The 20997-nt window shown below is 60.6% G+C and overlaps 3 protein-coding genes across 8 annotated transcripts; all 3 read right to left on the reverse strand.

Moving 5' to 3' along the window:
- Window positions 1–1229: 1229 nt before the first annotated feature.
- LOC100451317 (cytochrome c oxidase subunit 6B2) lies at window positions 1230–2491 on the reverse strand. 2 transcript variants are annotated; one of them, XM_054539081.2, is made up of 4 exons: window positions 2299–2491; window positions 2064–2190; window positions 1498–1598; window positions 1230–1406 (listed from the first exon to the last, which is right to left on the reverse strand). In XM_054539081.2, the coding sequence occupies exons 2-4, from the start codon at window positions 2173–2175 to the stop codon at window positions 1353–1355; spliced, it is 267 nt and encodes an 88-aa protein (XP_054395056.1). In that variant the 5' UTR covers window positions 2176–2190; window positions 2299–2491; the 3' UTR covers window positions 1230–1352. The 2 variants fall into 2 exon arrangements, with proteins under 2 accessions (XP_054395056.1, XP_009231415.1); XM_009233140.4 differs by having other exon boundaries at window positions 2064–2193.
- Window positions 2492–2553: 62 nt separating this feature from the next.
- Window positions 2554–11049, reverse strand: GARIN5B (golgi associated RAB2 interactor family member 5B). Of its 4 annotated transcripts, XM_054539077.2 has the most exons (11): window positions 10669–11049; window positions 10330–10484; window positions 9997–10255; window positions 8759–8783; window positions 8523–8587; window positions 8349–8452; window positions 8202–8254; window positions 8042–8118; window positions 5755–7655; window positions 2897–2982; window positions 2554–2743 (listed from the first exon to the last, which is right to left on the reverse strand). In XM_054539077.2, exons 1-10 carry the CDS (start codon window positions 10816–10818, stop codon window positions 2937–2939), a joined length of 2835 nt encoding a protein of 944 aa, XP_054395052.2. In that variant the 5' UTR covers window positions 10819–11049; the 3' UTR covers window positions 2554–2743; window positions 2897–2936. The 4 variants fall into 4 exon arrangements, with proteins under 4 accessions (XP_054395052.2, XP_054395053.2, XP_054395054.2 ...); XM_054539078.2 differs by lacking the exons at window positions 8202–8254; window positions 8759–8783 and having other exon boundaries at window positions 8042–8142; window positions 10669–11023; XM_054539079.2 differs by lacking the exons at window positions 8042–8118; window positions 8759–8783 and having other exon boundaries at window positions 10669–11023.
- Window positions 11050–12136: 1087 nt separating this feature from the next.
- Window positions 12137–19021, reverse strand: IL11 (interleukin 11). 2 transcript variants are annotated; one of them, XM_024238327.3, is made up of 5 exons: window positions 18862–19021; window positions 17362–17534; window positions 17074–17160; window positions 16792–16953; window positions 12137–13930 (listed from the first exon to the last, which is right to left on the reverse strand). In XM_024238327.3, exons 1-5 carry the CDS (start codon window positions 18866–18868, stop codon window positions 13760–13762), a joined length of 600 nt encoding a protein of 199 aa, XP_024094095.1. In that variant the 5' UTR covers window positions 18869–19021; the 3' UTR covers window positions 12137–13759. The 2 variants fall into 2 exon arrangements, with proteins under 2 accessions (XP_024094095.1, XP_054395057.1); XM_054539082.2 differs by lacking the exon at window positions 17362–17534 and having other exon boundaries at window positions 18862–19015.
- Between the last annotated feature and the right edge of the window lie 1976 nt (window positions 19022–20997).

The following is a 20997-nucleotide window of genomic DNA, read 5'->3' on the forward strand; positions in this document are numbered from 1 at the left end:
CAGCATGGAGGGCAGGCGATGGACAGGTCATCATGGGGCAGGGAGCAGGATGGAGTCAGTCCTCTGAACTCACCCAGCCCCACCTCCTCTGATAATGGGGCCCTGAGCCATCTTGGTTTGCCTTGGGGAACCTTGGGTTCACACAGGTCAAGAAGCTTGTCTAGGGTCACCCTGCAAGTTGTCATGATTAGTTGTAGTCACCTTTGAACCCAGGGGTTGAACAGGGCCTCATAGGACCGCTTCAGTCAGAGGATGGGGCTTCCCCCTCCTAAGAGCCCCTCTGGGAGGCCGATAGCTCAGGGAGTGCCCGTTGGGAAAACCAGCACCCCAGGCTGACTGGTCTCACGACTCCCTCAGCAGGACCAGGCTAGAACACTAGGGCTCTGTCAAGTGGCACTCCTTGGCCTGGGGAGAGGCAAGACTTCAAAGGGCATCTAGAACCAGAATGCGGTTCCGTGTTACTGCCAGGATGGGGAAGGAGTAAAGAATGATTCCGAGGGAGCTCTGAGCGTCCTCTGGGTGCTGGCAGTCTGGCGGGGCTCATGGGAGAAACTGCGGTGATGTGTATGGTGGGAGAGACTGACAGCGGCCTCTGCGGGGTTGGGGTGCGGGGTGAGCCTAATGCATTGGAGAACTGAGCAGCCTGCTACTCCTGGCTGTGGGTGCGGGTGCCGAAAGGGTGGACACCAGGGGACTCTGTTGGGAATAAGCTGGCTCACATGATGGGGATCTCGATGTTCTGGGAGAGGAAATGAGCCAGGTGGCAGCGGGGTCATGATGGAGAGTGGGGGAGGAAGGGATGGAGTCAGCGCTGGGTGGTACAAAGAAGACCCCTCAGGACCCGAGATGGGATGGGGAAGGAGCCTGGGGAGATGGTCCAGGCAGGAGGGGAGTGGGGAAGGACTGAGGTGAGAGGTAGGTGTGGTGATTGAGAGGCAGGAGCACCTTGGAGCCATCTGGGTGGGACAGTGTTGAGAACTGGGGACCCTGGGCTGGCTCGTAGCTGTCAACACGAGGCATCTACCTGCTGGAATGGAGAGGGAGAAGGGGGACGGGAGGCACTAGGCTTCCTATCTTAGGGCCCTGACAGCCGTCTCTACCTGATGGAGCAGCAGTCCTCCACCTGCCCCTTATCGGAAAAAGCAGTGTTAGCCCGGACACGGGCACAGGGAGGATCCCCACCACCACCACGACGCATCGCTGGCTGCGCATTAAGAAGAAACATCAGCAACAGCATAACATTATTCGCGGCTTAGACACTGGGAGGTAGGGGTGGATAACCGAGACCGGGGCTCCGCGAGACAAAAAGATGCAGGGTCACTGCATCTTCAGAGGAAGCCGCGCTCGGGCAGTCAGATTTTGCCGGCGAAAGTCCCGTTCTTGATCTGCTCGTTCCAGCTCTCCACCTGGGAAGCAGAAAGGCAGGGAGCGGGACGCCGGCTCAGCCTCGGCCTAGCCCTGCGCACGCCTGGCCCGGCGCCCCCTCTGCCGACTCACCCAGCTGCTGGGGCACAGCGAGTGGTACACGCGGAAATAGTACTCGCAAGGCTGCGTGCTCTTCCCGCGGCGGGTCCTGGTCTTGAGGCAGCGGTGGTAGTCTGTAGGGGGCGGGGGGGTCACGCGGCAAGCCACGCCCATTCCAGGACAGGACCCGCCCCTGTTCTTCGCTGCTTCGCCCCGCCTCCCTCTCCCCTCGAGGCCTCCATCCCGCCCTTCCCAGCCAGGCCCCGATCCCTACCTCCCTCACACTGCTCCTCCTAGCCAGACCCTGCCCCTACCTACCTCGCCCCGCACCTTCACGACTCGGCCCCACAACTTCCAGATCAGGCCTCTCCCCTACCAACCTCGCCCCGCCCCTCCAGGCTCAGCCCCGCCTTTTCTCTGCCAGACCCCGCCCCCACCAACCCGGCCCCGCCCCCACCAACCCGGCCCCGCCCCCACCAACCCAGACCCGCCCTGCCTCCCACCCTAACGGTCTCCGCGGGACTTAGGGTGGGGGTGCCCCTCCCTGCCTTCCCTTGTCACACCCTGCTCCCCGCATAACCTGGCTGAACAGGTCTCACCTAGGAAGTTCTGGTAACAGTTACGGGTCTGGTTCTGGTTGGGGAAGCGCGGGTCGAAGGGCGGCGTCGACCATTTCCCCTTGGGGGGCTCCTGGGCTTCCACATCCAACATCCACGAAGAAGGCAACTGCTGCGGGACGGGACGGGGACTCCGTGGGGCCGAGGGGGTGCCCTCGCTCCCACCCGTCCCCCCATCCTGACCCCCGCCACTGAACCCCACCCGTCGTGCCCTCACCAGCCTGACGTTGGCGGCCACTGAATCTGCTGTGGGATGGTCCCCGGGTGCCGCTCGCTTCTGAGTCCGCGGGGTGCGGTCCCACCCGGCTCAGGAGAAACGCACCCCGCGGCCGGATTGGCTAGGACGCCCGAGCCCCAGCCAATGGGAGCCGTCGTGCACCGCGGGGCTGGTAGGGGCGCCCCCACCCCACCCCTTGCTCCCCCGACGCCCCCTCGGGGGCCTGCGCGCGCACACAGGCACCGAGGTGCGACTCGCCGAGTCTCAGGGTAAAGCTTTAATCTCTGCGAAGTTGGGCGGCTCCACGGGCTCGCCCCCGCCCCCCCCGCCCCCAATATATAAAGGCATATCCATAGTTCTGGTATCTACCAGACGGGGTAAATCCCCCCAAGCGGCCTTTCAACATTCCGCTTCTTACAGTCGGTGCGCACAGAACCCTGGGGGCCTGTGGGGTTAAGAGGAAAGAGCGGCGGTGGGGTCCGGGCTCCTGGGAACCCCCTCGCCCCCCCCGCCCCCTGTCCTCCCCCCGCCCTCCCCCCTCGCCCCCCTTCCCCCCGCCCCCAGGTCTAAGGCAGATCTCCAGGGTCTTAAAGGGTACCTGGCAGCGCTGGGCTCCTCTGGACAGTTTCCCACTGGGGTTAAGCCCCCGCATCCGGCCACTCGGAGTGCTGGGAGTGCTGCAGGCTGCAGGGAGAAAGCAAGCCAGAGAGAGCTTTGGGGGACAGGGTAGGGAGAGAGAGGTACCCAGGGCTTTAAGAGCTGCAGATGCCTGGCTTAGGAGAGCGTCCCCCAGGGCGGGTCTTGCTGTGTGTTTGGCCTGGGGCAGAGCCTGGCAGTAGTAAATGCACAATAAATCCGAGGCGGAATCAATGAGTCTTGGCTCTGGGGGCAGACAAGTAACTGGAATCTGGGCAGGTGGTTCCACCTCTAGATCCCTGCTAAGCTTCTCTCCCTCCTGCCTGGTTAGTATCAGGCCTGACTCAGGATTGTTCACACTGACAGCCAAATGTACGAATTAAGAATCCCAGCCAGGTGCGGTGGCTCATGCCTGTAATCCTAGCATTTTGTGGGGCAGAGGCGGGAGGATTGCTTGAGTCCAGGAGTCTGAGACTAGCCTGGACAACATGGTGAAACCCCATCTCTACAAAAAATACCAAAATTAGCCAGACGTGTTGGTGCACGCCTGTGGTTCCAGCTACTCAGGAGGCTGAGGCAGGAGAATCACCTGAGCCTGGGTAGCTTGAGGCTGCAGTGAGTTGTGATGGCATCACTGCACTTCAGCCTGGGCAACATGTGAGACCTCTTTTCTACAAAAAAATCAAAAACTTGGCAGGGCTTTTGGAGGCTGAGGCAGGAGGATCACTTGAGCCCAGGAAGATGAAGGCTGCCATGAGCCATGATCACACCACTGCACTCTAGCCTGGCAATAGAGCTCACCCCTGTAATCCCAGCACTCTGGGAGGCCGGATGGATCACCTGAGGTCAGGAGTTCGAGACTAGCCTGGCCAACATGGCGAAACCCCATCTCTAAAGAAAAAAAAGAAAAGAAACAGGGTCTCACTCTATTGCCCAGGCTGGAGTACAGTGCCACGATGGTGGGTCACTGCAGCCTTGACTTTCCAGTTCAATCCTCACACCTCAGCCTCCAGAGTAGCTGGGACCACAGGCACGTGGCACCATGCCTAGCTAACTTTTTTTTTTTTTGAGACGAGTCTCGCTCTGTTGCCCAGGCTGGAGTGCAGTGGCACGATCTCAGCTCACTGCAATCCGTCGCCATGCCCGGCTAATTTTTGTATTTTTAGTAGAGATGGGATTTCACCATCTTGGCCAGGCTGGTCTTGAAATCCTGACCTCGTGATCCACCCTCCTCGGCCTCCCCAAGTGCTGGGATTACAGGCTTCAACCACCGACTTTTTTTGTTTTCATATTTTGTAGAGATGAGGTCTTGCTCTTTTGCCCAAACTTGTCACCATTTTTTAAAGTACCCCTTAAAGTGGCGTGTGGCACATTCACAATGTTGTGCAACCACCTCTACCTAGTTCCAGGGCATTTGTATCACCCACAAAGAAACCTCCAATCTGGCTGCGCACGGTGGCTCACATCTGTAATCCCAACACTTTTGGGAGGCGGAGGCGGGCAGATCACCTGAGGTCAGGAGTTCGAGACCAGCCTGGCCAACATGGTGAAACTCCATCTCCACTAAAAATACAAATTAGCCGGGCGTGGTGGTGCGCACCTATAGTCCCGGCTACTAGGCTCCTCAAGAGGCTGACAGGAGAATTGCTTGAACCCAGGAGGCAGAGTTTGCAGTGAGCTGAGATCGCGCCACTGCACTCCAGCCTGGGCGACAGAGCGAGACTCCGTCAGAAAAGAGAAGAGGAGGGGAGGGGAGGGGACCTCCAACCCATGAGTAGTCACTCCCACTTCCTCCACACTAGACCCCTGGCCTCCAATGATTCACTTTCTGTCTCTACGGGTCGGCCTGTTATGGACATTTCATGGAAATGGGGTCTTTGTGGCCTTTTCTGTCCTCCAGGTGCCCACTCTTGCCCCCTCTACATCCTCCACGCCCCAGCCAGAGGCAGCCTCTTCACACATAAATCAGTCTCCAACATTCTTCTGCTCCAAACCCTCCAGCTTGCTCAGAGTCAAAGCCAAAGTCCCGAAAATTGTCTGCCAAGTCCTCCATGATGGGTGCCCCCCCTGCTGCGCCTCTGACTGCATTTCCCACCCCGGCATCCCCGTGGTCCAGCACATGACAAACACTCCTGCCTCGGGGACTGCAGTGGCTGTTCCTTCCGCTGGGATGCTTTCCCCCCAGATGTCCTCATGGCTTCCTCCGTCCTCTCCTCCAGGTCTTCACACAAACAACCCCAGCTCAATGAGGGCTCCCTAGACCACCTGGGCTGTGGTGGGGGCTGTCCTGTGCACTGTGGGATGCTGAGCAGCGTCCCTGATCTCTACCTGCTCGAAGCCAGGAGCACATCCCACCACCACCAGCCCCACGGTCGGACACTGTATCCCCACTGCCTAGAACAATGCCTGGCACAGAGTCGGCGCTCACTATATATCAGAGTGAAAGGGGGCCGGGCGTGGTGGCTCACACCTGTAATCCCAGCACTTTGGGAGGCCGAGGCGGGCAGATCACTTGAGGTCAGGAGTTCAAGACCAGCCTGGCCAACATGGTGAAACCCTGTTTCTACTAAAAATACAAAAAATTAGCTGGGCATGGTGGCACACGCCTGTAATCCCAGCCACTCAGGATGCTGAGGCAGGAGAATTGCTTGAACCCAGGAGGCGGAGGTTGCAGTGAGCCAAGATCATACCACCACACTCCAGCCTGGGTGACAGAGTGAGACCCTGTCAAAAAAAAAAAAAAGTGAAAGGAAAGAATGATCAACTTTATCTCCTAAACAGCAGAGCCCACAGTAAATGCTAGCTGCTAACCCCCACTACCTGGGCGGAAGGTTAAAGACGCCCGATTCCTCCTGTATTTCCTCTGCTTTGGTGGCCGTGTTCCTCACAGTTTCAAGTTCTAAGAGCATGGGCAAAAGAATTTCTGAAGACGACCCCACAGTGGCCAGGGGTTGCTGGGCTGGCATCCTCACAGGCTCCTGTGACACTCTCTTGGGCTGCTGGGACGCCCTGGCTGTGGCCTCCATCTTTGAGATGGGGGTCTCCGAGAGGGGCGATGGCAGTAAGTCCTCCCACTGTGAGGTGGGCAGGGGGATAGGCGCCTGGGAGATTCCTTCCCTCTTCAGACTGGCAGAGGTGGGCTTGGAGCGAAAGGGCACCTTGGGTGGCCCCTCGGGGTCCCAGGGTGGCTCCTTCATCTCGCCCCATTGCCGCTTGCCCTCCTTCACCCAGGTGTACGACTCTGGCTGCTCTCTGACCACCACTGGCCTCCCCTCCAGTGAGGACAGCTGGCCTGGGCGGGAGGGCATGGAAGCTATCATTGAAGTGGCAGACGCCTGCGAAGTCGCCAACAGCCAGGAGGGAAGTGAGACCAAAGCGGGTTTCGAGCGCTGCTCTTTGGAGTTGGCCATGATCGTGAGCTTGGCGAGGGTGAGCGCTTCCACAGAGAAGGGCCTGCTGTGCTCCCGGGAGGGGCCCTCGACGGCCAGCTCCTTCGTCTTGACCCATCTCTTCCGCTGCTGCAACTCCTTGGATCTCACACCAGGCAGGTCCAGGGACCTCTCTTCAAGCTTCGCCCAGTGGGCCCAGTCCTCCAACTTCCCCTGGCCCCTGAAGGCCTCCAGGGTCACCTCCTCGGTTTGGCTAATCAGGATGTCCTTGGACTCCTTCTTGGTCACGCTGAAGGGCGACTCCGGGGACTTAGCCTGAGTTGTCATCTCCACCACGTCTGTCTCCTGGGTGTGCACGGTCACCACCGGCTCCAGTTTCCCTCCAGACTGGCTTCTCTCCAGCACGGCTCTTCCAGGAATTCCTGTTGGCAACACGTCAAAATTGCCAGGGAGCTTCCCCCGTGAGGCAGGCGGGCCCAGCGCCATCTGGTATTGGGTAGGTGAGGTTGGCAGAGCCTTCTGGGATGGGGCAGGGAGGAGCAGAGATTTCCTCTTTGAAGCAGTGGGGGACACAGCCTTCTGGGGAATGGTAGGTACAGATGGGGCCTTCTGAGATGGGGAAGGGGTATTCTGGGGTGGGGCAGGTATGGCTGAGGCCTTTCGGGGAGGAGATGATGCAGCTGAGGCCTTCTGGGATGGAGCAGGTATGCCTGGGGCCTTCCGGGATGGAGCTGATGCAGCTGAGGCCTTCCGGGATGGAGCAGGTACAGCTGGGGCCTTCCGGGATGGAGCAGGTACGGCTGGGGCCTTCCGGGATGGAGCAGGTACGGCTGGGGCCTTCCGGGATGGAGCAGGTATGGCTGGGGCCTTCCGGGATGGAGCAGGTATGGCTGGGGCCTTCTGGGATGGAGCAGGTATGGCTGGGGTCTTCTGGGATGGAGCAGGTACAGCTGGGAGCTTCTGGGACTGGTCAACGAGGAATGGTGCCTTACAAGATGTGACAGGGCCAGATGGGGCCTTCTGGCAGGGTGGTGGCCCCGGCCCCTGGTGGGAGCCCATAGGCCCGGCCTTTTCCCTGCCCCTGGGGATGGAAGAGTAGGGTGTGGAGAGGCAGGCAGCTGGGGGATAGGGAGCCAGGCCGGAGGCAGCAGACGACAAAGTGCTGCCCTCAGAGTCCACAAGGTCTTCCATGTCCTGATGCCACAGGCATGGGTCCAGGGAGCTGCAGGAGCCCAGTAAGAAGCAATCAGGGCTGTCAGCTGAGACATAGTGTGACGGGCTCTCAACCACATGTCCCTGGCCTGTGGCCTCATCAGATGCAGATGTGCAGGCCTGTAGGTGGACAGAGGGGAGAAGATGCATGATCAGGATGCATGGAGACCCCAGACCCGGGAGGGCAGACCCCTGCCCCCTCCTCCCTCAGACTCAGGAGTCCAGGCTCCAGCCCCTCCTCCCTCAGACTCAGGAGTCCAGGCTCCAGCCCCTCCTCCCTCAGACTCAGGAGTCCAGGCCCCCCACCCCTCCTCCCTCAGACCCAGGAGTCCAGGCCCCCCCACCCCTCCTCCCTCAGACCCAGGAGTCCAGATCCCAGTCTCTCCTCCCTCAGACCCAGGAGTACAGGCCCCTCATCCCTCCTCCCTCAGACCCAGGGGTCCAGGCATCCAGCCCCTCCTCCCTCAGCTCCGGGGCCTGGGCCCTGCCCCGGGTATAAGGCTGGCCTTTGGGGAGGACTGTGTCTGGTTGGCAGTGCTGGAAATGATGCTGAAGATGGTCCAGATAGTGACGCTGGTCTTCTCTGGATGGGGGAGCAGTCTGAGCCCTTTGGGGCAGGAACCAGAGCCACACAGTGTGGCAGGGGGTGGGGTGGGTTGACCTTACCAGACAAGCGGATTTGGGTGTGAGTTCTGTCGGGGTAGGGGTCTGAGTGGGACCTGCAGGAGCAATACCGTGGCACTTTGGTGGCATCTGGGCTGGGGTCTCCCGCCTTCTCCCACCCACCCACCGGCAACAAGACCCCACGCCCACTTCTTTTCTGCAGGTTTCTTCCTGACGTCGGCATGCTCCAGCTGTGACCAGATGAGGGACACGGAGTCGCCCACAGCCTGAGACCTGAAACTGCGCTTGAGCGCCTGGAGTGGGTGAGGAAGGGACGGTTAGACGGGGGCAGCCCCTTGGGCCCACACCGCCCCGCCGGCTCACCTTGGCCTTCCTCTGTCTCTGAGCAGCCACCGTCTTATAAGGAAAGTTGTGCTCAGCAGCCCTGACTGGGAAGAGAGGAGACATCCTGGGTCACGGACCCCAGGGGAGGGCACGAGGACCTACCCCAGGAGCTTGTGGAGGGCCCCACCAAGGAAGGGGGAAGAGCCAAAGGGTGCAGCTCTGTCCCTGCGAGGGGGAGAACCCAGAGGTCCTGAAGAACAGCAGGGCCTGCTCACCTGCATGTCTGCTGATGGGCTGGTCCTGCAGAGATAGAGGGAGGCAGGAGGGGCCCGGGCTTCCACATCTCCATCACCTACCCAGTCAGAGGCCTAGGCCCCCTCCTGCTCCCAGGACCTGACGATCCAGCTCCTCCTCCCTCAGACCCAGGAGTCCAGGCCCCCAGCCCCTCCTCCCTCAGACCCAGGAGTCCAGAGCCCCAGCCTCTCCTCCCTTGACTCAGGGGTCCAGGCCTCAGTCCCTCCTCCCTCAGACCCAGGAGTCCCCCAGCCCCTCCTCCCTCAGACCCAGGAGTCCCCCAGCCCCTCCTCCCTCAGACCCAGGAGTTCAGACTGCCAGCCCTCTACCCTCAGACCCAGAAGTCCAGGGCCCCTAGCTCCTTCTCCCTCAGACCCAGGAGTCCAGATCCCCAGCCCCTCCTCCCTCAGACCCAGGAGTCCAAGGCCCCAGGCCTTCCTCCCTCGACTCAGGGGTCCAGGCCCCCAGCCCCTCCTCCCTCGACTCAGGAGTCCAGGCCCCAGCCCCTCCTCCCTCAGACCCAGGAGTCCAGGCCCCCAGCCTCTCCTCCCTCAGACCCTGGAGCCCAGGCCCCCAGCTCCTCCTCCCTCAGACCCAGGAGTCCAGGCCCCCAGCCCCTCCTCCCTCGGACCCAGGAGTCCAGGCCCTCAGCTCCTCCTCCCTCAGACCCAGGAGTCCAGGCCCCCAGCTCCTCCTCCCTCGACTCAGGGGTCCAGGCCCCCAGCTCCTCCTCCCTCAGACCCGGGAGTCCAGGCCCCCAGCTCCTCCTCGCTCGACTCAGGGGTCCAGGCCCCCACCTCCTCCTCCCTCGACTCAGGGGTCCAGGCCCCCAGCCCCTCCTCCCTCAACTCAGGAGTCCAGGCCCCCAGCTCCTCCTCCCTCAGACCCAGGAGTCCAGGCCCCCAGCTCCTCCTCCCTCAGACCCAGGAGTCCAGGCCCCCAGCTCCTCCTCCCTCAGACCCAGGGGTCCAGGCCCCCAGCTCCTCCTCCCTCAACTCAGGGGTCCAGGCCCCCAGCTCCTCCTCCCTCGACTCAGGGGTCCAGGCCCCCAGCTCCTCCTCCCTCGACTCAGGGGTCCAGGCCCCCAGCTCCTCCTCCCTCGACTCAGGGGTCCAGGACCCCGGCCTAGACTTTGGGCTCTTGGTCCCAGTCCCCTCTGGATCTGGCCGGAGGGTTCCCGGGACCTGCCATGCCCTGGTCTGTGGAGCTGACATCCCACCTGCAGGTGCCAGGTGGAGGCAGGCGCTTCGGCCAGCGGCACATCCAGGGGGGCCGTGCGCATGGTCCTGGGGGTCCAGGTGGCAGCTGGCTCCTCAAGCAGGTTGATGAGGCGGACCCAGCAGTGGAACAGGAAGCCCACCTCCTTGTCGGGGGCATCCAGGGCCAGGTAGTACTGACGGCCCGAGACCAGGCGCAGCTTCAGGCGCCAGGCAGAGAGGTCATGGACGCAGAGGTGGACGAGGTCCAGGGGGAGCATCCTGGGAGAGGGGGAGGGGAGCGTCTAGAGCAGGAGGGGTGGAGGGGGCGGCCAAGGGGTTGGGGGATGCGGCACCTGGTCAGCACGAGGCCTGAGCAGTCCCTGTCCTCGGCGGGCTGGCCGATCAGCAAGATGTCAGGCAACACCAGGCCTGGCAGGGAGGCGGCCACGCCCATGGCCAGCCGGTTGGTTCTGTGATTCACGAACACCGGGCCCCCTTGATGGGTCACCTGGGGCAGCCAGGGAGAGAGGGCTGGGACCACTCCTTCCTCCAGCAGCCACAGCCTGAGCCTCCCTCCTGATCGTCCCCCACACAGGGACTGGTAAATCCCATTCCCTCTCAAGATCCCCCAGCATGGGAGGCCTTGCTTCCCCTCTGTCCCTCTCAGCCCCGGGGCACTGGGAACTGCAGACCTGAACAAAGTTACTCTCGAACATGGGCAGCGGACGGAGGGGCAGGTACTCGCCCTTCTGGAGGGTCTTTTGCAGCTCCCCCAGAACGGGGACCCACTTCGGCGTGCCCTGGAGCGGCTCAAGGCACCTCCTGTTTCGAAGCCAGATCATGGTGGCTGTGGTGGATGGGTACTGGTTTAGGGACCCAGAACCCAGGCGTGCAGGCCTCCCAGCCCCGGTCCACCAGCCTTGACCCCCGGGGCTTCACGGGTGCCTGGAGCTCAGCGTTACAGAGCGTGGAGATGCCCCAGGCTGGGAGACTCGGGCCTCTGCCATGGCCCTGCCAGGGTGGACAGCAGGGGTCTGGGGGAGGAGCCTCTGGTGGAGGGGCTTTGTGACCTCATCGGACGCACAGGGGCCTCTTCCAGGAACTCTCCGGGGACTGTGGGCTCTCTTCTCCTCCAGGGATACAGCCTGGAGTTTTTTTTGTTTTTTGTTTTCTGAGATGGAATTTCACTCTTGTTGCCCAGGCAGTGAGCTTAGATTGTGGCATTGCACTCCAGCCTAGGCAACAGAGTGAGACTCCATCTCAAAAACAAACAAACAAACAGCCCTATGCAGTGCGGGGCCCCAGGCGAGGCTCAGACCCTGCCTCCACAGAGGCAAGATCACCCAGACAGCCCTGTGAAGGCAGTGTCTGAGCCTCGCCTGGGGCCCCGCACTGCATAGGGCTGTTTGTGGCGTGATCTCGGCTCACCGCAACCCCCACCTCCTAGGTTCCAGCGATTCTCCTGCCTCAGCCTTCCGAGTAGCTGGATTGTATTTTTAGTAGAGACAGGGTTTCTCCATGTTGGTCAGGCTGGCCTTGAACTCCCGACCTCAAGTGATCCACCCGCCTCAGCCTCCCAAAGTGCTGGGATTACAGGCGTGAGCCACCGCACCCGGCCAGCCTGGAGTCTTGAGGGCTATGATGGGTGAATCGAAACTCCGGGCCCAGGATGGGCACCTCCAACCCCAGACTCAAACTAGTGACAACACGGGGCCCCTAGTGACGGGGAAGTCTGTCTGGGTTATTGTAAAGGGAAAAGTAACTAAAGCATTTGAATTATCATCCCTACTCTGCCATTGACCCTTCTCTAGGCCCTGGGTAAGACCCAAATCCTTACTGAACCTGTTTTTCCATATCTCATGTGTGTGCCTGCGGCAAGGATTCCTCAACACCGACTTGCAAAGAGAGCTTTGGGAAAGAGCCAGACATGGTGCAGAATCCCACTTCCACCTCTCCCTAGCTGTGTGACTTTGTGCAACAGAGTCCCCACTCCTTGTCTGAGACTCAGTTTCCCTCGCCTGTAAAACAGAGCGTATTCAAGAGTCCAGGAGGATTGTGTAAGTAAAAAGCCCACACTTAGTGCACAGCCCTGAGAGGCTCAATCAGCGGTCAACTTTGTCCCCTCCTGAGGGCTTATTTTTGGAGGGGAGGAGGCTGATATTCTGTTATTCTAAAAATAGTGTTTATTATTTTTAAAACGTGTCATGCAAAACACACAGTCATGGCAGAAATTCTGTAAAATACAGACAATCATAAACATTAAAAGTCACCCACAATCCCACCTCTCTCCTTTGACCTGGAGACAGTCATTGTCAACATTTTGGCATATTTCCCTTTAGGATTTTTTTTTTTTTAATCCACATATAGAAAGAAAAACACAAAATTGAGATCACAGCATGCAGTGGTTTTGTAGCCTGCTGTTTCATGTCAGGACATTGTTCTTTCTTTTTTGAGACAGGGTTTTGCCATGTCTCCCAGGCTGGTCTTGAACTCTTGGACTTCAGTGATCCACTCGCTTTATCCTCCCAAAGTGCTAGGATTACAGGCGTGAGCCACCATGCCTGGCCAATGTCAGGATATCTTTCTAGATCCAAAGTAAGCCCCTCTCCTTAGCCTCCCTGAATGATAGTCCCTGCTCTGGGCGGCTGGGAGGCGTTCCATCCACAGATGCGCCATGTTGCTTAACCCTCACTGTTGGATATCTAGATTGTTTCCAGTTTGCTATGGTGAACATAGCCATAATGAACCATCTTGACCTTGCAGCTTTGTCCCATACAGGTACTGTTAATCACAGGGTGACTTCTGGAAACTTCCATTAAATATTTATTGAAGACCTATGGGTCAGGTGTGGTGGCTCACACCTGTAATCCCAGCACTTTGGGAGGCCGAGGCAGGAGGATCACCTGAGGTCAGGAGTTCGAAACCAGCCTGGCCAACATGGTGAAACCCTGTCTCTACTAAAAATACAAAAGAAATAAATAATTAGCTGGGCGTGGTGATGCACACCTGTGATCCCAGCTAATCGGGAGGCTGAGGCAGGAGAATTGCTTGAACTCGGGAGGTGGAGATTGCAGTGAGCTTAGATTGCCGCACTGCACTCCAACCTAGGCAACAGAGCGAGACTCCATCTCAAAAAACAAACAGCCCTATGCAGTGCAGGGCCCCAGGCAAGCCTCAGACCCTGCCTCCACAGAGCTGTCTGGGTGACCGACCCATCTCCCAGTCGCTGCCCTGCCCACTCGGGACCACCACCTGAATGGAGGTCTCCCCTCCACCTGCCCTGCCCCAGTTACCCAAGCACCCAGCCCCAGCTCTCAGACAAATCGCCCTCAAGTGGATATGTATGACACATTTAATTCCCTGTTCTCTGTCTCACAAAGGTTTCTCAAATTTTTGTACAAAAACCCAGGCTTCCCTTTCCCCTCCCTCCCCACCCCAACATGAAAAGTAATTGCTTAAATAAATAATATATATTCCTGCCCAGGCCTAGAGGGGGAGGAGCCAGGGCAGAAGTCTGTGGACAGACTTCTTGGAGACTCAAGAATCCGGGACCCCAGTCCCCTCCTCCTCGGGGACCCAGGAGTCCACCTGCCTCCCACCCCCACTCCTGAAATAAATAAGTATAAATAAGGCACAGATGCCCCCCAGGCCTCACGGAAGGACTGTCTCTAACTAGGGGGAGATAATGGCGGGGGATCACCTGGCTGTTTCGCCCCCAGTACCGAAATAAATAAATAAATAAGATCTGGTTTTGGAAGGACGGTGGTGGCTTTGGGCCCCAGGTCACAGCCGAGTCTTCAGCAGCAGCAGTCCTCTCACGGCCCAGTCAAGTGTCAGGTGCAGCCCCCCCAGGATGGCGTGGGCGGCCCTGATACCCCCCCAGGCTGAGGAGGGGGGCGCCAGCGGGGGTGCCGGCGGGTCTGGGGGTGGCTGGGGCAGGGCCAGACGGGACATCTGTGGGGAGAGGAGAGAAGGTGAGCCACAGGTAGAGGGTGCAGCGGGGGTGCAGGGCAGGGGTGATGTGGAGCTGCGGCTGAATCGGGGCTGCACATTCACAGGGGGACTGTGGTGCGTGGGGTGAAGTGTTTAGGCCGGGAGCTCTTCAGGCTGTGGGGTTCAGAAAATTGAGGCTGGAGTCAGGATGGGCTTCCAGAGCTAAGTGTGGGGGTTGGGGGGTGAAGTCTGTGGAGTCAGGGCTGGCATCTTGGTTCTAGGTGAGGGATCGGGCCTGGGACTTTTAGAGTTGCCAGGGCTAGAATCTCAGAGCTGGGTTTTTGTTGTTGTTGTTGTTAAAAAAATTAAGAGGCTGGGCGCGGTGGCTCACGCCTGTAATCCTAGCGCTTTGGGAGGCTGAGGAGGGCGGATGGCCTGAACTCAGGAGTTTGTGACCAGCCTGGGCAACACGGTGAAACCCTGTCTCTACTAAAATACAAAAAAATTATCCGGGCGTGGCAGTGTGCACCTGAAGTCCCAGCTACTCAGGAGGCTGAGGCAGGAGAATCGCTTGAGCCCAGGAGACGGAGGTTCCAGCGAGCCGAAATGGCACCATTGCACTCCAGCCTGGGCAACAGAGCGCGAGACTCTGTCTCCAAAAAATAATGATAATAATAATTAAGAGACAGAGTCTTGCTATGTTGTCCAGGCTGTCTCAAACTCATGGCCTCAAGAGGTCCTTCTGCCTTGGCCTCCCCTGCCTTGGGATTACAGGAGTGAGCCACTGCACCCCACCAGAGCTGGGGTTTTACAGACAGTATCTGGGGTCTGTAGGCTCGAGTCTAGGGTCAGGCCCTGGATCTCAGGGCTGAAGTCTTAGAGGTGGGGTCCTGGGTTCAAGTTCAGGAACTCCTGGGTTAGGGCTAGAGTCTCAGAGCTAGAAGTTGGAATTTGAGATCCAGGGTCTTTGGAGTTAGGCCCAGGAACCAGGGTTTGAAGTCTTCTGGTCTCAGGGCTTTGGGCCTGGCTTTGGAAGTGAGGGTCTTGGGGTCGTACAGGTGCAGGCTCAGGATCTGAGGTGTCAGGGTTTTCGATGTTGGGAGTGAGACATAGGGCCTCAGGACTCGGGGTCTAGGTCCTGGAGGTGTTGGGTTTGTACAGCCAGGGTCCCAAGGCTGGCTTTGGGTCAGGGTCTTGTATCTTAAGGCCTGGGATCTTTAAGGTGTCAGGATCTCAGGGCTGGGGCCTGGGGTCTCAGGGTCTGGAGGTCCATGGTTTTCTTTTCCTTCTTTTTTTTTTTTTTTTTTTTTTTGAGAGAGGGAGTTTTGCTCTTGTTGCCCAGGCTGGAGTATAATGGCGCGATCTCGGCTCACTGCAACCTCCGCCTCCCAGGTTCAAGCGATTCTCCTGCCTCAGCCTCCCGAGTAGCTGGGATTACAGGCATGCACCACCACGCCCAGCTAATTTTGTATTTTTAGTAGAGACGGGGTTTCGCCATGTTGGTCTGGCTGGTCTTGAACTCCCGACCTAAGGTGATCCACTTGCCTCGGCCTCCCAAAGTGCTGGGATTAAAGGCGTGAGCCACCACGCCTGGCCAGGTCCATGGTTTTCAATGTCATGGGGCCAGGGTCTCCAAGTCTTGAGGTGAGGATTTGAATTCTCAAGGCTTTGGGCTTCAGGATGGGGTCTTGGGTCTTAGGGGCTGGGATTTGGGGACTTTGAGGTCATGGATGATGGAGTCTCAGGATCTTGGGTGAGAATTTGAAGTTTCTGGTCAGGATTTGGGGGTCTAGGGCCTCAGGGTCTCAGGGCCACAAGATCTTGGGACTGCAGGGTCAGGGTCTCAGAGCAGGGCTGTTAGGGTCAGGGTCTCAGAGCGGGGCTGTTAGGGTGTCAGGGTCTCAGAGCGGGCTGTTAGGGTCAGGGTCTCAGAGCGGGGCTGTTAGGGTGTCAGGGTCTCAGAGGGGGGCTGTTAGGGTGTCAGAGTCTCAGAGCGGGGTTGTTAGGGTGTCAGGGTCTCAGAGCGGGGTTGTTAGGGTGTCAGGGTCTCAGAGCGGGGCTGTTAGCGTCAGGGTCTCAGAGCGGGGCTGTTAGTATGTCAGGGTCTCAGAGTGGGGCCGTTGCACTTAGGTCTGGGGTCTCAGAGCGGGGCTGTTAGGGTGTCAGGGTCTCAGAGCGGGGCTGTTGCACTTAGGTCTGGGGTCTCAGCGTGGGGCTGTTGCACTTAGGTCTGGGGTCTCAGAGTGGAGCTGTTAGGGTCAGGGTCTCAGAGCAGGGCTGTTAGGGTGTCAGGGTCTCAGAGCGGGGCTGTTGCACTTAGGTCTGGGGTCTCAGAGCGGGGCTGTTAGGGTGTCAGGGTCTCAGAGCGGGGCTGTTGCACTTAGGTCTGGGGTCTCAGGATGGGGCTGTTGCACTTAGGTCTGGGGTCTCAGAGCGGAGCTGTTAGGGTCAGGGTCTCAGAGCAGGGCTGTTAGGGTGTCAGGGTCTCAGAGCGGGGCTGTTGCACTTAGGTCTGGGGTCTCAGAGCGGGGCTGTTAGGGTGTCAGGGTCTCAGAGCGGGGCTGTTGCAGTGTCAGGGTCTCAGAGCGGGGCTGTTGCAGTGTCAGGGTCTCAGAGCGGGGCTGTTAGGGTGTCAGGGTCTCAGAGCGGGGCTGTTAGGGTCAAGGTCTCAGAGCGGGGCTGTTAGGGTGTCAGAGTCTCAGAGCGGGGCTGTTGCACTTAAGTCTGGGGTCTCAGAGCGGGGCTGTTGCACTTAGGTCTGGGGTCTCAGAGCGGGGCTGTTGCACTTAGGTCTGGGGTCTCAGGCTTCAAGGACTCACGCCACAGGATCTTGGGGCCAGGGGTGGGGGTCTGGGGTGTCAGGTCTTGGGGCCAGGACATACCAGGAGCTGCAGCCGGCGCAGCAGCCGGTCCAGCCGGGCCTGCAGGGTGCCCAGCTCGGGCTCCAGGGTCTTCAGGGAAGAGCCACCTGCCCGGCGCAGCCACTGCACGTGCCGCAGGTAGGACAGTAGGTCCGCTCGCAGCCTTGTCAGCACACCCGGGAGCTGGGGACGGAGCCAGGACATCAGAGAACACCCGGCCAGTGCCTGCTGTGCCCCTCATCCAACCCGCCCCCTTCACCGCCTGTCTCCCACTTTGTCCCCAGCCCACTCCCTTGCCCTTACCTGTAGAGCTCCCAGTGCCCCCGCACTCATGGCCAGGGTGGGCAGGGAATCCAGGTTGTGGTCCCCGTCAGCTGGGAATTTGTCCCTCTGGCAGGGAAAAAAGGCTGTGAGGTGGCCCCTGTCCAGCCTCGGGGCTCCCTCCATCCCCCACGCCAGGCCCCCAACCCTTCCCCTCCCTCACTCTGCCACCTGAGAGCCCAGAACCCCTCCAAGTGGCCTGCCGGCAGACTCCTCTCAGTTCCTCTCTGCCTCTCACTCCTGGGCTGGCCCCAGCCCAGTCTCTCCTACCAGCTGTGCAGCCAGCTGCCGCGTGTCCGCCAGGAGAGAGCGGGTCAGGAGCACGGTGCTGTCCAGCTCGGCCCGAGGGTCTGGGGAAACTCGAGGGGGGCCAGGTGGGGGCCCAGGGGCGACAGCTGTATCTGGCCACAGGCTCAGCACGACCAGGACCAGGCGGCAAACACCTGGGGGCAGGATAAGGAAGAGAGCTCAGGCTGGACTCCGGGTCTGAGAGAGGAGGGGCTGGGCCCGGACTCCCGGGTCTGAGGGAGGAGGAACTGGGGCCTGGACTCCTGGGTCTGAGGGAGGAGAGGCTGGGGTCCGGACTCCTGGGTCTCGGGGAGGAGGGTCTGGGGCCTGGACTCCCGGCCTTAGGGAGGTTGGAGCTGGAGGTCTTAAGTCCCAGGGTGGAACGCCCGCGGGCAGGTCGCAGGGCCAGGCGGGCTTCCCTCTCCCTCCCTGACTCTGGCTGCCCCGCCCGTCGGAGCAGACGCGGCCCGGGGCGGGTAGACGGGCCGGGCGTCTCCCGTCCGCCCCCGGACGCCGGAATCTGGGCCCCGGGGCGGGGCATGGTGGGGGAGGCACAGGCCAGAACCTGCCCCCTCCCCGGGCCGCGGGAGCCCGAGCTGGCTGGGAGCAGGGGAGGGAGCCAGAAGCCAGGACGGAGCCCCGGAGACGCGGACCTCTCCCATGGGAGACCCCTTAGACGCCCTCCCAGGAGCCCCGCAGGGTGGGCGGCAGAAGCCCGGGCCGCAGCGCACCTGGGCGGAGAGGGGCAGAACCACGGGCCCGGCCGGGCCGCGGGAGCGGGAGACCTGGCGGCGGGGGGCACGGGGGGCGCGGGGGTCCGGGGCTCGCTCCCCGCCGCCCACCCCGGCCGCCCCGCCCACCCGGCCACCCGCCAGCCAATCAGCGCTCCCCGGCCGCCCGCGCCTCGCACACCCCCAGCCCGCCCCCTGGCCCCGCCAGCCGTCGGTCTGTCCGCGCGTCCGTCGGCCGCATCTGCCCGGCTCTCCCCGCTTTCCGCCCGCGCCCAGTCTCTCTCCTCCCCCTGGCTGGGGTCGCTACTCCCTGGCTTGCGCCGGTCTCCGCGGACCCTGCCTCAGTTTCCCTCCGGAGCCTCTCTGCCGGGATCCCAGGGAGTCTCACGGTCCCCGCGGGCTCCCTGGGGCCTGGGCCAATGGGGGTCACCTCCCTCCCGGCACCAGTCCCTCCGTCCCTGCCCCTGCTCGGTCTCCGCGTCTCGCTCCCTCTCGGGGCCCTGTCTGGCCCGTCCCTCCTGCGGCGCCTCTGATTGGCTGCCTCCATCCGCGCCTGTCTGTGTCTCTCTCTGCCCATCTCCTCCGCCGCCTCCTGTCTCCGAAGCTGCTCTCCTCCCCGGCTCTGACTCCCCGGCTGCCTGTCTCCGGGTCCCTCTCTGTGCGACTCAGCGGGGTCTGCTCCCACCCACGCCGTGGGTCCCTCTCCTCCCTGCCTCCCTGTCCCCTCCACCCTCCCCATGAACCAACTTACAGTTCATGTCCCCACAGGGCCAGGGGTTCCCCAGGGCAGGGGGCAGGGAGCCGGGGGCCTTTAACCCTTCCCTGTCCGCTGCCGGGGGAGCCCCGAGGGTCAGCTGGGCCGCGGCCTGGGGAGGGGAGGCATGTGCCCTGAGCAGCAGGGCCGCGGCAGTGAGGGAGTGTGGACGCCTGGGGGGTTATATAGGGGGCTGGGGCGGGCGGGCGGGGGGCAGGCGGCAGGGGAGGGCGGCCTGACACATCCTGACTCACCCTCCCTGCCTGCCTTTTCCATTCAGACGGAGCGGCTGCCTTGCAGGGCTCACGCCGCCGCGCTCGGAGGAGGGCACGGAAGGAAAAGTTGGAAAAGTTGAAAAGGGAAAGGGGGGGTGGTCGGAGAGGGGCTGGTGAGGTCATTGGCGTCCCCTCCCTCCACCTCCACGGGCCGGAGCAGACACTCAGGCTCAAGCGCTGGGGCCCGACTGTGGGTGGGGGGTCCAGCTGGACCAGGACTAGCAGAGAGAGATTGGGAGGCAGGAGGATGGAAAGGCAGAGAAAGGCCTGACGGAGGGACAGGACAGGGGCCTGGAGAGGTGGAGGCAGGAGGAAGAGGGAGTGGAAGGGAGGAAGAGAGAGAGACACACACACACCGAGTGAAGGAGAGACTGAGACAGAGACAGGGAGATGGAGATCCACAGAGATGGAGGCAGCCAGAGAGACACACCAGAGAAGCAGAGAGGATCAGAGGGGCAGCCCTGGAGACAGAGGGAGAGGTTCTGGGAGTCAGAGATCAGAGAGTGAGAGGAAGACAGCAGGAGGGACTTGGGGAGACCCAGGGAGACCCCGAGGGGAAAGGAACAGAGACACCAAGACTCTGAGACAGAGGACGCAGCAGCTGAAAAAAGGCACCAGGCAAACAGAGACACGGGGCAGAGTGACAGGGACGGAGAGGCCCCAGGGACAGAAACAGGGAGACAGAAGATATTAGAAAGACAGAGACGCTGAGATGTTGGGGACTCAGCAATGGGGGCAGAGTAAAAGTCTTTCTCATTTTTTGTTTCTTTTTTGGTACTGAGTCTCACTCTGTCACCCAGGCTGGAGTGCAATGGCACGATCAATGGCACAATCTCGGCTCACTGCAACCTCCGCCTCCCGGGTTCAAGCGATTCTCCTGCCTCAGCCTCCTGAGTAGCTGGGATTACAGGTGTGCACCACCACACCCGGCTAATTTTGTATTTTTAGTAGAGACGGGGTCTCACCTTGTTGGCCAGGCTGGTCTCGAACTCCTGATTTCGTGATCCGCCTGCCTCGGCCTCCCAAAGTGCTGGGATGACAGGTGTGAGCTACCGTGCCTGGCCTCGTTTTTGGTTTTTTTGAGACAGTCTCGCTGTGTCGCCCAGGCTGGGGTGCAGTGGTGTGATCTCAGCTCACTGTAACCTCCGCCTCCCAGGTTCAAGTGATTCTCCTGCCTCAGCCTCCTGAGTAGCTGGGATTACAGGTGCCCGCCACCACACCTGGCTATTTTTTGTATTTTTAGTAGAGATAGGGTTTTGCCATGTTGCCCAGGCTGGTCTCAAACTCCTGAGCTCAGGTTATCCTCCCGCCTCAGCCTCCCAAAGTGCTGGGAATACAGGTGTGAACCACCACACCCAGCCTTTTGAAAAGCCTTTCTCAAAGAGGCAGATGGAGACAGGAAGGAGGAAGAGAGACGGAGACTGAGGACCAAGAGAAAGAGGCGCTGAGACACTCCATAGAGGCAAGACCTCTATATGCGACTCTCCCCCTCTGTGCCTCAGTTTCCTCATCTGTGAAGGGGGGTTAATGATGCACCCTCATCCACCTAAACGCCACGATGAGGATAAAGCCAGCTCATTCACGTGAAGCTCAAAGTCAGTGCTAACCATCCTTATTCCCCTCGTTAATTTTTATGAACACATCAGGGACACAGAGAAAAAGAGGTTGCCTTCCAGAGAGACGGGGAGGATGAGGGAGAGGCAGGAGCAAGATGGGGTGAAGACGGGACGGTGGGGACACTGAGACAGTGGCCAGAACCGGGGCCAGGGGCCAGAGCCCTGGAAGTCGCTGCACAGAGGTGGAGGCAGGAGACGAGTGCAGGGGGGAGGGGACCCGCAGGCCAGGGTGGTGGCAGCGA

Source organism: Pongo abelii, chromosome 20 (genome assembly GCF_028885655.2).
Source record: "Pongo abelii isolate AG06213 chromosome 20, NHGRI_mPonAbe1-v2.0_pri, whole genome shotgun sequence".
Lineage (NCBI taxonomy): Eukaryota > Metazoa > Chordata > Mammalia > Primates > Hominidae > Pongo > Pongo abelii.